Source organism: Falco cherrug, chromosome 4, assembly GCF_023634085.1.
Source record: "Falco cherrug isolate bFalChe1 chromosome 4, bFalChe1.pri, whole genome shotgun sequence".
NCBI lineage: Eukaryota > Metazoa > Chordata > Aves > Falconiformes > Falconidae > Falco > Falco cherrug.
The window spans coordinates 74089498-74102794 of NC_073700.1; the positions used below are offsets into that span (position 1 = coordinate 74089498).

General features: G+C 35.6%; 1 protein-coding gene across 5 annotated transcripts in view; it reads right to left on the bottom strand.

The window, feature by feature from the left end:
* LOC102049734 (ATP-dependent translocase ABCB1) overlaps positions 1-13297 on the bottom strand; it is a 53574-nt gene that overhangs the window by 32239 nt on the left and 8038 nt on the right. For 2 of the 5 annotated variants that reach the window (XR_008731957.1, XM_055708569.1), the window contains exons 2-9: positions 11310-11477; positions 10936-10968; positions 10389-10520; positions 9548-9630; positions 8113-8260; positions 6752-6815; positions 1667-1858; positions 758-929 (exon numbers count right to left, since the gene is read on the bottom strand). Coding sequence is in view for 4 of the 5 variants with exons in the window: in XM_055708569.1 (XP_055564544.1) it covers positions 758-929; positions 1667-1858; positions 6752-6815; positions 8113-8260; positions 9548-9630; positions 10389-10470 (741 nt within the window). In the remaining variant the exon portion in view is untranslated. The remainder of the gene's footprint in view (positions 1-757; positions 930-1666; positions 1859-6751; positions 6816-8112; positions 8261-9547; positions 9631-10388; positions 10521-10935; positions 10969-11309; positions 11478-13297) is intronic. The other 3 variants (XM_027800248.2, XM_055708570.1, XM_005432139.4) reach the window with 3 other exon arrangements.

The window sequence follows — 13297 nt, forward strand, 5'->3', positions numbered from 1 at the left end:
ATGTAAATCGCTCCAATCCCATGGTAATTTAGTACTTCTCTCACTTATGTCTATCTAAACCAGGGGTCCTCAAACTCTTTAACCAGGGGGCCGGCGCACGGATGCAGTGGCAGGCAGCCATCTGCAGCTGCTTGGTTTCCCCCCCCAATGCCCGGTGGGGGGGGTGGGTGTCTGTAAATACCGGGGGCCGGATTGAGGACCCTGGGGGGTCGTATCTGGCCCACGGGCTGTAGTTTGAAGACCCCTGGTCTAAAACGTCTTACCAAATCTGTTAACAACTCTGAAAAGGAGCTCTGTGTCTAAGACTAAGACTTGGTCTAATTTGTTCACTTATTTTTCAGGAGGTGTAATTATTCCTTTCAACAGAATAAGTACTCAAGTGGATGAAGGTTAACAGTTTCAGACTAGAAATGTTTATTAGAATCCAATAATACATGGATTCTAATCCAATATTATTAGAATCCAATAATACATGGATTCTACTCATGTATCTTGCTTCCTTTTCTATATAGAAGTATGCTATATTGGCAGAAACCACTTCAAATCAAACAAGTCTGTCCGATCTGTGGGAATTATAATATTCAAACTACATGAGGGTACTTATGTACAGTTCATCTAAAAGCTTATGTACATAGATGTTGTTCAAAGCTATAATTGTTCTAAGCAATACATTCTAACAGTACGAATTACAGATACATAGTTTATTTCATTATCACTCATTAATGTAAAACCTGACACTGCATATATGTTAACTTACTTTTGCCCAGATGGCTGCTGAAAGTCCCAGGACAGGACTGACCGCTAGTATTACAAGGGTTAATTTCCATCCTCTTATGAGGCCAACAATAAATCCTGTTACAAATGTTGTTATTGCTTGAACAAGCAATCCAATTTTGTCACCTATTCCTTCATTAATCTTGGAGACATCACTGAAAAACAAATTGCATCCAGACAGGAAGGAAAATGTAGAAAGCACAAGAAACTTTTTCAGTTTTGTTACATGGTCATCTGTGTAGAGGACAATCTTTATTATTAATTACTTCCAGACAACAATTTTCTTCAAGATAAAGTGCTATAAAGTGTGGTCAAGGAAATTTTCATATTTCTTGTGAAAATGTAATGTTATGAAGCTGTTCTTGCCAGAAAAGACTGAAATTCTACCTACAGTTTAAAGTTACTTTCACTTTGTTAATTCCAAATTTTTGGTCTGTTTGGAAACTGTGGGATATCTGGAAAGGAAAGATAAAGCCTTTAATGTAGACAAAGAGAAAGGAATAGCTTATCATGCAGTTAAAGTTATTCACACCGCTGGGGTCACTCGGCACTTAATTCAGTTCTCAGTGTGCACAGAAATGAACTGTGTTTTCCTGGGGATAATCTTAAAGGCTGCGCTTTATTCATCCTCAGAGTTCAAGGGAACTTATCAAAATGCTTTTCTGATACCCCCGTGACAGTCCAGTGTCAGAAGTATTAGAAGTTCAGTCTCTGAGACTCTCCATAAGAAAACTCAAAAACTTCATTTGACAATGAAATAATTCAATTTAATTTCATAGTGAAATTTCATTTCACAATTAAATAATTCAATTTTAAAATAAAATTTAAAAAATGTTAAGTCATACACACTTAATAAAGTACAATAATACTGGGAAAGGCATAGTATACTTACTCTAGAAGACGAGTATTAAGTTCTCCTACATCATTTACATCAAACCATCCAATTTCCTGTCTCATAATTGCATGAAAAAAAATTTTTCTAATTTTTTTTATTTGCCGGCCTGCTGCTATGGTCCAAAATGAAGTTTGGATATAAGCAGCAACAAGAACACCAGCTGCTATTGCAGAATAGTAGTACGCATATCTGAAAAAGAAAAAAAGGCAAAATTATCTGCAATTGGTTTTAATTACCTTGCTACTTCATATTTAGCTTGATGCTCACTTCTGTTTCAGCCCTGAGTTACAGTTTGTATGCTTATACCAGAGTTTACACTTCTCTGTAAAACTTGCCAACTTTTCTATGTGTAGTATTTAACACCAGTCTTCAAATAGGCAATAAAGGAAACAAAGCTATTGTTAGACAGGAATTACTTTTTGTTTTTGTCAATATAACATATATTTTCTCATAAGATTATTTTAGATCTATATTTCAGATACAATACCCTTTTCACTTAAGTGTCATTTCCAAATACTCCACAACATTTTTGTTTTAACACATTTAGACAGACATAACCATATATATACCTATATCACACACACACATCATACAACATGCCTGCCTATACAAATATATTATGCATGGATGCTTTAAATATTTCCCAATTTGAGAATACAGGATAACTATATATAATTGCAAGTAAATGCCATTAGATCAAAAATTATTTTGCTCTCTATTTTGCTTATAACTGATATTTTACTGTTAAATTAATTCAGCTCTGTGCTATGAGCAGGGTGTCAAATCAAAACAAAGGAGTGTGTGAACCACTGTATTTTTCAAATGGGATCTGAATTTGAGCCATAGCTTTAAACTGCTCAAACAATCTAACCAGATTTGATTCAGAATTAACATCAGAATCAGTTACAGGTGAACTTAAACCAGAACTAAACCAGAAGCATGTAACTGAACTGATGCCCTGTTTGTAAAACATGACCAAAGCCAGTGGCTAAATATTTGTGGTGTATATTACAAGTAATTGTAAGACTGCTACATCTATATAAAAGTAAATAATTAGCAAAATGCTTTAAAACTCTAAGGACTTTCATTCACATAGTAAATTATGCATACAGATTCTTTAGAACTGTAGCATGAAACTTCACAGGAGCAAATTGCAGAAATCTGTGTGCAAATGCTCTGCTCAAAAAAGGAGAGAATGGCTTTATAGATGAAACTTTTCAAATTTTAATTAATTCTTTTTTGTGGCTAAGATACCATACAGTTTAGTCAGGGACTTTGGAACTACAGTCATTATGAAATGAACTTTATCTAAACTGTTTAATAAAAATGAGTTAATGCCTAACTGAATGCTGGTTAGCTGAATATTGACCTTGATCATCTTCAGCTCCATTAAAACTGTACACAGAAACTTCCAAATTAAACCTAAGAACACTGCTTCAAAATTCAGCAGTAATTACTTCAGACAATTACTTTATGATGTTATATCACTTCAAAGAATTGTTTTATGCCTGGACTTTGTTTCATGAGAAACTGTATCAAAAGGGATTGATATCTTTGCCAGATTCCACATTGATGAAATATATTCTATAAATTCACTGCTGAAACTTAACAGACAGTAAATGCTCACTGCATTATAAAACAATGTTTCTTTTTCTTTTAAGAAATAGTTAGCTTTTAGGCAAACTGGTTTGAGTAACAAACACAACTAAGTCCATGTGTATAGATCAGTACTTCAACACACCTGTGTGAGAACTTTGTCCTTGTAAACAGTTTTTGTTATTATTTGAGCTGCTGACAACTGTTCTTGGAGAATCAAGGAGGGACTACAAACAGTTTCTTCAAACCAGTGAACACACTAACTCAAGGCTTTACCTAGAAACCTTAGAAAAGTGAACCTATTCCTGTACTGCTAATAAGTAATACATTCTTCATTCAACAATTTGTTTCTAAAGAGAAACTTGGGCTGGTTTTTACTAATATTCGTACTTTCAGAGTTCCTCTCTAAAAGACAAGGTGGCATGCATGATGTTTGTGGTTGATCCTGGCTAGATGCCAGGTGCTCACCAAAGACGCTCTATCACTCCTCTTCCTCAGCTGGACAGGGGAGAGAAAAATATAGCAAAAAGTTCATGGGTTGAGATAAGGACAGGGAGAAATCATTCACCAATCATGTCATGGGCAAAACAGACTCAACTTTGGTAATAAATTAAATTATTTTCCCCATCAAATAAGAGTAAAATAATAAGAAATAAAATCAAATCTTAAAAAGACCTTCCCCCCACCCCTCCCTTCTTCCTGGGCTTAACTTTACTTCTAATTTCTCTACCTCGTCCCCCTCAGTAGAGTAGGGCAACAGGGTATGGGGGTTGCAGCCAGTTTTGCTGTAGTTGTTTCTGCTGCTCCTTCTTCCGCAGGGGGGACTCCTCACACTCTTTCCCTGCTCCAGCGGGGGGTCTCTTCCACAGGAGACAGTTCTCCATGAACTTCTCCAGCATGAATCTTTCTTATGGGCTGCAGTTCTTTATGAACTGCTCCAGCGTGGGTCCTTTACCCAGAGTCCTTCAGGAACAGACTGCTCCAGTGTAAGTCCCTCACTGGGTCAAAAGGTCCTCCAGCAAACCCGCTCCAGTGTGGGCTTCTCTCTCTCCAGAGGTTCACAGGCTCTCTGCAAGGTCACAGCCTTCTTCAGGCATCCAGCTGCTCTGATGTGGAATTCTCCACGGGCTACAGGTGGGTGTCTGCTCCACCATGGACCTCCCTGGGCTGAGGGGCACAGCCCGCCTCACCAGGGGCTTCACTATGGGCTGCAGGGGAATCTCTGCTCCAGCACCTGGAGCTGCTCCTGCCTCCTTCTGCACTGACCTGGTGTCTGCAGAGTTGTTCTCTCATGTAACTTTCCCCCTCTTCTAACGTATGTTACCACAGAGGCACTACCACTGTTGCTGGTCAGCTCGGCCTTAGCCAGCAAAGGGTCCATCATGGACCTCCCTCACACAGACCATCACTTAGGGTTGTGAGAACAGGCAGTTCTCAACATTTAGATGTTGATGTCGATCTATATTCACATTTACGTTTCCTTTGTGTCAGCTTGTCTGTTTTCCAGTACCCTTTGTTCTTCAAGCAGTAGTGACTCCTAGACAATAGCCCACTGAGGACAATGGGAGTATTCCTACAGGTTTTAGTTGGGATGATGTGATGAGAGTTCAGAGATTAAAAGAACTCCAAACCATTAATCAAAAATTGTTCTCATTGGTTGTTGGTCTAAAAGACTTATGAATGACACATTGATTTACACACTACTCTTATGCTATAAGGGTCAGTAATACCTTGTGTAATTCTAGTACATCCTGCTCTTAAAATACAGTTTAGATATGCTTGAGTAGAAAAAAGAAAATATGTTGATTTTAAAACTGTCATTACTTTCATTTCAAAGCAGAAATGAAAACGCTAACACAAATATCTTTAAAATTAAGAGAAATTAATAAAAGCAAGTGACAGTTTTAAAGGCAATCCAACCATAAGATCAGTTACTAGAAAGGGTTAATTAGGCAGGTTGAAATATAAAGAGTAATTAACTGCTATAAGGAAACTAAATCGGGTATTTTTTACATTTGCAAGAATATCAGAACACTCAAATTTAAATGATCTAATTTTACATATTAACAGAAATTGCTGTTTATATGAGACTTTATAAAACTATATGCTGGAGACTAAGATCTTAGTGAATTTCAGAAAAGGTATTCCATAATTGCATATGTAATAAGAACAAGTATTTTTAAAGTTCCCTTAGAATAAATATAAGACAGACTTTAAAAAAGTTGTGCAACTAGGCATGACAACCCATGCATGAATTATTTTGTTCTGCAATTTTGCCTTCAAATTTGCTTTTAAATCACTGGGCACAAGTAAATTTTGCTGAAGGTATGTATGCATTATTTGCATTCATGTCAGAGACTAACTGACAGAAATCTGGGAGCAAGTAGCTGTGTGTCATACTCTCTTGTAAAACATAATTGCCAATTCCCTGCCAGTTCATTGTCCTTACATGCAAATTCTTCATTTCTCAGTAACAGCCTTTTCCTAACTAGCTCTTGCTCATTTATTTTAGGATAAATAACTTTTTTATTAGAAACTTAACTACTTAATCTAAATGACCTATAAGTTTACAGTCCACTGTTACCAGAGATGAAATGCACTTCAATACAAAGCAGCAAGAGTTACTACAGCAGATCTCTTATCTCCTCCTCCTTACAAAAGACAATTGCCTTGAGGACCACATCAGCATTCCTGACATGTCAGATGTTTTTCATGACATGTCAGATGTTTTTCACTACCCAATGAGGAACAGACTTCAGCCTGAAGAAGCCAAAGTGGTAGAAGAAATTGCACATGAACTTTAGACATCCTGCATAAACCAAGTCTATGGGCAGTGGTAATAAAGCCCCTTCACAAAACACATCTGTTGGCAGCTGATGTTTCTGCTTATATGACCTTTTCTTTATGAAGCTTTGCAGCAGAAGAACCTACTGACTGCTGCCCTCTGCCATTGCCAGCTCTAGAGTGCTAGATTTAAGGTTGCTTATAATCTAACTCCATATTTTCTGTAGTCCAGATAATTTAGTTAAACTTGATGCTTCAGCAGCAAAGCAGGTACTATCTGGCAGCTATACCTCTACTTTTTGTCAGTAAATAGGTCATAGTTCATATCATAGTTCAAGGAACTGGTGGATGATAATCAATATAATTTTTTAGCATAACAATTACTGTTTATAAACTCAGAGGAAGAGAAAGAAGAAGTAAGGAAAAGCAGATGGCATTGTGTCACAGAGCACCCCTGAAAAGGGGATGGGAACAGTGAGAGCAAGAGATTACAGGAAGTTGTTGGGAATGGCTAGGGATGTTCAAGAATCCTCCAGTGCCTCCAATAATCCCATGCACAAATCTTCAGTTGCATACATTACTCAAACAGCCGTTGTTTTTATCTTGTTTAAAGTATGCAAAACATCTGTGGGAGAAGAACGGCTTGACTAGAAAAGTGTGTCTACATTTAAAAAAGAAGTGGAAATACCAATTTCTAATTACCGTGTCATATCTTCTTCCAGCTTGCCAAGAATATTTGAAGAGGAATTTTCTGCAGAAACGTTTCCTTAGAAAGAAAGAGTAAATGCTTTTAATAGAGCAAGTATTAACAAATTTGTTTTCCTACATGCTGTTCAGCAACTTTTGGAGTTGCTACACCTCCTTTTGAATCAAGCTCATTTTAATGAAAGGAGGAATGTGATGATTTCAAACTTCTACCTATTCAAAAACAACAATTACACTAATATGAGGTTAGTCGTAACTCCACTGACTGCAAAACTATATTGGTGTAACTTGAGATTAAAAGGTATTCCTGACCATTAGTTAAATGCTCAGTTGGGCTTTTCCTTTTTTGAAAATATAGGCCATTTGTATAATGCCAAAACCCTTTAAAAATACAGGCCTAGACATTGACATCAAATCAGTAACTGTAGATAGCTTAACTTGTTATGAAAAAATTGGCTATAATGTTCGTGTTGGCCCTAAAATTTTACTGCCCCAATGACAAATGTCTTGAGAAGGCTACAGGTGCAGCATTTTGCATTTGCACCGTAAAAATCTGATAAAGTTACTGTACTTAGGAAGGAGTAAATCATAAATTACTTATTCTGATAAAGGCCTGTATTTCTGTCTTCTAGCAGAAGAGCTAAAACTGATGCAGGACAGAAAATAATCATATCTTATTCTTTCTGTATCATCATAGACTTATTAAAATGTTTAGTAAAATTTTATTAGATAATATTTCAGGCAACAAACCTGTTCACAAGCTTAACATCTAATGTGTGATGTTCAGAGGACAACGTAATCTGGTCTAATTGTGAGTTGGTACAAAAGTGACAGTATCACTCCTCCCTGTTGTTTCCAGCAGTGCATGCCTGCCCTCCTTTGTGTTTGATTTCATACTGCTGATTCGGCAGTTCAACAAATTGATCCAAGAGAAAACTACTACTTTCATTTTTGGTAGCAAATTTTCTGTTGAATCTACTTACTGATCTGCTTCATCTACTGAACAATAATTGTCAGATTTGATGCAAGGGAATCTACAGGAACTCACACTGAGGAGATGGAAAACTAGTCTTTTTGTATTATCACAACCACAGCAGTTGTTGGATGTGCACTGGAACCAATAATTTGAAAAAAAAATTAAAAATAAAACCTATTAATGCAGAAACTAAGAATTAGGAGCAAGAAAAATTCCATAGTGCATCTCTATTACAACAAACACAAGAACTGCTAATTTGCATTATAGTATAGTAGCAGGTCGGGGTTTCTGATATCCGTACGTCCCGCTCAAGATGCTTGAATCTCCCCGACTCTTTTCCAAATATGAGCCATTATTCTCTTCGTAGCAGATATGTTCTTACCTGGAACATTTGAGTCTCCAGAAGCAACAAAGCTATCAGTCATATCACCAAAAATTACCATTGCAATAGGGAGACTGCTTCCATGGGCTATTGCCAGGAGAGTTCCTAGTGTCATTAGCAATTTATCTGACCAACTGGAGTATCGAAACTGTGAGTGAGAAATTAGTTCTGTGTTATTAGAATGTTAATATAATGTTACGTTTATGAAGTCAAGAAAAGCTATCAGTTGTACACCTAGTGTTACAAAACTACAGCCTTGCTTAGAAAATAAGTTTACATAACAAATAAAAGGTACAGGAATAAATCCTTCTAATAAAAACACTTTTATACTATAAAGTCCCAAAACCAGAGAAGTATACTATTTTAATGCATCAATATCTGCACCTGAGTAAGAAAGGCCATATGAAAACAAGGTGTAAGAAATTTGCCTTTAAGTTTGCCATTTAAAGTTCAAATTATAAGAAATTTAAATGGTGTTGTGATAATTAAGGCAATTATAACTTTTACTGTAAATTCATTATTATGCAGTTAGAAAAACTGTTCCTAATGTATCAGACATTATCAAAACATATTGAAATTCTAAACATCTCTTGCCATTGAAGTTCATAAATTTTGAGCTCATATGTTACAAAATCATTGGCTTTATTCTGTACTGTAAAATACTAAGTTCACTGTTTTAAATTGTACTGGTATAATGTAACTGCACAGGTGCAAACAGGTATAGCAAAGCACAGAAACTGGGCATTAGCCAGCATCATGGGCTATAGTTTTATTTCTGTTATTTGCCATATCATTGCTGCACATTATGCACACTAAACCTACAAAATGTAAAACATTTACGGATTACTAAAAAAGGACCTAGGATTTACTTTGATTAAGCATTAACAGATTGTCTTTCTTAAAATCTACAAAAATTAATTTTTTTCTGGAATTTAAAGTACTTTTTAGCACACAATTTTTAATCATGTCTCATCAGTACTATGGAATTACCCTTTACTGTTGACTCACATGACTGAATATGATTAATGGGCTAATTTGTGTGATTAGTATCTGACTCAGGTAATTTAGAGGACAAGACCACACATAATCTTAGGTATAGAGGTGCCCTTTTCATTGCATTGGGAGAAATAACTGAACATGGAAATCCCTACCTTTCACAAACAAAAATCTAGTACAGGTGTGTTTAGCATGATAACTTCCTAAAGAAAGACTCCTAAGAAACCATATGAGTAATAACAGTTTCTTCAATAAAACTCCATCCACAAAAATAACTGCTTGATTGCTATACTATATCCAACATTCTGTAGTATCAAAGTATTTGGTAGAGACAAGACCGTATATGCAGTACTCTAACATAATTTTAACCATTTTTTGTTTACACTTTGAAATGCACATGCATGTATATATGTACACACGTACAGAGAATAAATCTTACCAGTGTGAATGGGCTGACCATCTTAGCCTTTTCCACTTTCTTCTTCTTCTTCTTTTCCTTGCTTAAAAGGTAAGATAGTATTTCTGTGAAATATTGTTACTTTTTAAATATACTAAACCTAAATGCAATATGTTAATGAAATTCAATTAAAATCTAATTATTAAATAATTTTACAGGAAACAATTTTGTGTAAAACTTATGTGATTTATTGAGCATTTTTAGGATGTTTTTATTTAAACCTCCAAGTACATAAATAGCATCAGCCCCTGACTGCTGTAAACATAAGTCAAGCTTTTCCCAGTTCACCCCTCTCAAGGGTGAAACACCACCTCCAAGGGCTGGTAGTTCCATTATCGGATCAGGGAAGTTGTGAACTGATGCAATATATAGCTTTTAAAAAGGGAAAGAGGAAGATAACTTACAAATCAAAATTTGGCACATAGGGGATGAGGAATAAAAAAAATGTTCAAGGTATGTAAAATACTGATTCCCTGCCGTACTTTCTTTACATACAAAATTTTTAGCTGTTGATGTAGCTGTACCCAAGATGTTCATTCTAACATCATTTCTGTCATATTTTAAAATTGTTTTTCAATAAACTGTAGTCAACACTGTGGACATTTAGTCTTTAAAAGAAAAAGCTAAAAAATCCTTCTGTGCCAAATGAGTATGTCAATCAATGCTATTCTCAAGATGATACAAAGCTTTCTGTTATTAGGCTTTCCTGATAAAATAAAATAAATTTTAAAAAAATTAAAATATAAAATAAAATCTAAAGGAAGATAATGTAATTTTATAAGCTTCAATACAGAACATGTTTACAATGTTGAAGAGTACTTACGGTTTGTCTTCAGATTCCTGACCCTGGCTGGATGCAGTGATCTCATTACTATTTCTATCTGCAGCATACTGCTTCTTTTCATCTTCAGAATGCATTTTAAATTTATTCAAGATAACTGCCTGCAAAATAACACTTGACCAAGAAATATACAACCATTAAGCCAAGGACAGTAATCTCAATGAACATTTGTAAGAAAGAAGAATATAGAAACTTATTACAATCAATAAAGTTGTTAATGCCATACATTGCAAATGAATCCTTGCAATGGGCAAATATAAATATGTTGAAACAAGTCCAGGTGTTTTGAGTTTGTTTACAAATATCTCTATTTTGTATTTGTATCTGTCTGATAATTGTTGGTCTTTCATTTAATTTCATTTTAATGATACAAGCATCATATTTTCTGCAGTTCAGTACAGATTTATAAAATAAGTGAGAAACAATGTTTATTTAAAGGAATATACAGTTAATTGGAATTTTCCTGATTTTAGTTATCAATGAATGTTATAAATCATCTCTGATTCTTAAAAAAAGTTTATTGACATACCGTGAAGGTTGTTCTTGGTTTGCATCTAGTCCTCTGAAAAATTATTCAAAAATCAGCAGAATTAATATGGTTAAGGACACGCAGCATGATTGGACTTTGCTCTTCTTACGTAACACAGAGATGATCAACAGCTTTCTCTTGTTTTTTTTCCCCACTCCCATTGCCTTGCCTACTTTGAAAAGCAAAGCGTATGCACTTTGGACTCTGCTTCCCTTTTTCTAAAGGGAATATTTAGCAAAGTCCTTAAATACACTCTTATTTCATTATCACTCATGAACACAGCCTGAATAGTCTATTCTTCTACCAGGAAAAGTTCCCCTTACCCACTGTTGGCTTAATCATGCCCCTGAAAACTCCTAGGAATTCCTCTTTACCTTATTAGAGATGGTGCTGAATGCTCCAGGTAACTGTTACACTTGAAGATGAATCCATTCTTGAATACATAGTGAAAATGAAAACAAACAATACAAAAGGAGTGTTTTATTCTTTTGCTTCTTTTCCCTTCTTCTAAGTCTAATCCAGAAAAAAATGACCCATCTAGCCTGAAAGAAAACAAGATCTTTCTGTAGTGCATACTGTTTCTCATTTGACTAGCTGCAGAACAGCAACATGAATTTCAGACTCAGTTTAGGAATAGTTTGGAAATACCTATGGTTAGCAGAAATCTGCTCAGTTAGTACCCTTCTGATTTTTTAATGTATGTTCAGATTCTAAATCGAAACGGACCATTTATTTTATTGTGGAATGCATTGTTTTTTTCAGTATGTGTAGGCATTACTTCAACGAAAATAGTAACAAATAATTTAAAACATTTAAAAGAAAGTAATTGCACTTCTTAACTGTTATTTCAATGTAAATAGTAAACTATATACATTCAACACTTTTACAGATGTAAAATCTATGAAAAGTTAAATAAAAAACCTTGTCCTAGAAGCCAAGTAGATTTATATGATTTTCTCTGTAGGTCTCCTACCACTTTGCTCTTACAAAACTTACTTAATCTGATAATTAGCCAGAAGAGATAATTTTTGTCCCTTTTAGTCATGCACGTCTGTAATCTCAAAATTTTGCCAAACCGAGTATTTTACAATGTTTTGGAATACAGAGTCTTATCAGAGCGAGGATTACTTTAGAGTTTACCATTGTCAGTCAGGCAAAATATAAATGGTTAGTAAATATAAGTATTATGTGCTTATGAAAAGTTGTCCTGAGATATTTATATAGACTTCTGTTCAGAGCAGTTAATCGGGATACTTTTGGGTTTTAACTTGTGTGCCTAAGTGCTTTGCTGAACTTGACCTTAATGGACTGATCCAATTATTTCAGTGGGACATGAACAAAGTTGAATAACAGATTCTAGAGAATAGTCAGTTAATTTAAAAAAGTAAGAGTATTATGCAGGTCTTTCACAACTGTTTCAGCTTAAAGGGAAAATGGACAAAACTGCAGGATCTGTCCCAAGATTCTGTTATCTCATTGAAATGTCTTAATGCTATTAGAGCACCATCATGATAAGAAAGTTAAATAGAAATAAATCAGAATAGCAATTTGTACCAGAGTTTCTGCATAAAGTGCAAAGAAAAGAGTTTTACTGCCAGTTTTATCACACTAGGAGCGGAACCAACCAAACTGATATTAAAAAAGTGGGGAAACTGGGAAATTACAGTATTTTGCACCTACTTAAGTAAGCTACAAAATTCTGTTATTTCTGTATAGCTTCTGTACTTTGAGTTTCCAGTGATAAAGCTTCACAGTTGCACAGAACTGAAGTTGATTTGCATTGCATGTCTACTTCTGGCTGCATTCTTTCCTCTGACTGATAAAATGGAAGAAAAGGTAACTTGGGCACCAATATTTTTCACTTGTACCCCCAGGGTTTTATAATAGTCTTCCTTGATTCTGCCCAGGTTCTGGCTTGCAGTGTCATTCATGCCCATGTGAAAGAGTGGCAGTGGACAGTGGTCTGGGCTCTTGACGAATTGTGGCACCCTCACAGCAACATCTTGAACCTTAGCTCCCAGAAGGCAGCATACCTCACATGATTCCCTGTCAGGCTGGTAGACGGGCATTAACAGAGCCCCTTAACAGAGTCACCCACTACAAGGCACTTTTTTTTTTTTTTTTTTGTTATCCACTGTGTGCAGCTGGTACAGTTTCTCCTTGTAGGCCTTGCTCATGGGTTAAAGTTGTTAGAGCTTCCTATCTGTTTTTAGTTGTGATGCTGGTGGGTGGAGACTGAAGAAGAGCCCTGCTTTTGTGGGTCACCAGGATCCAAGGTGCCTCGTCCTCTGTGGTGTCCACTACAGAAGCATTGCTCCAAAACCATCTATTTCTGTCTCAGCTCCTCTAGTACTATGCAGCC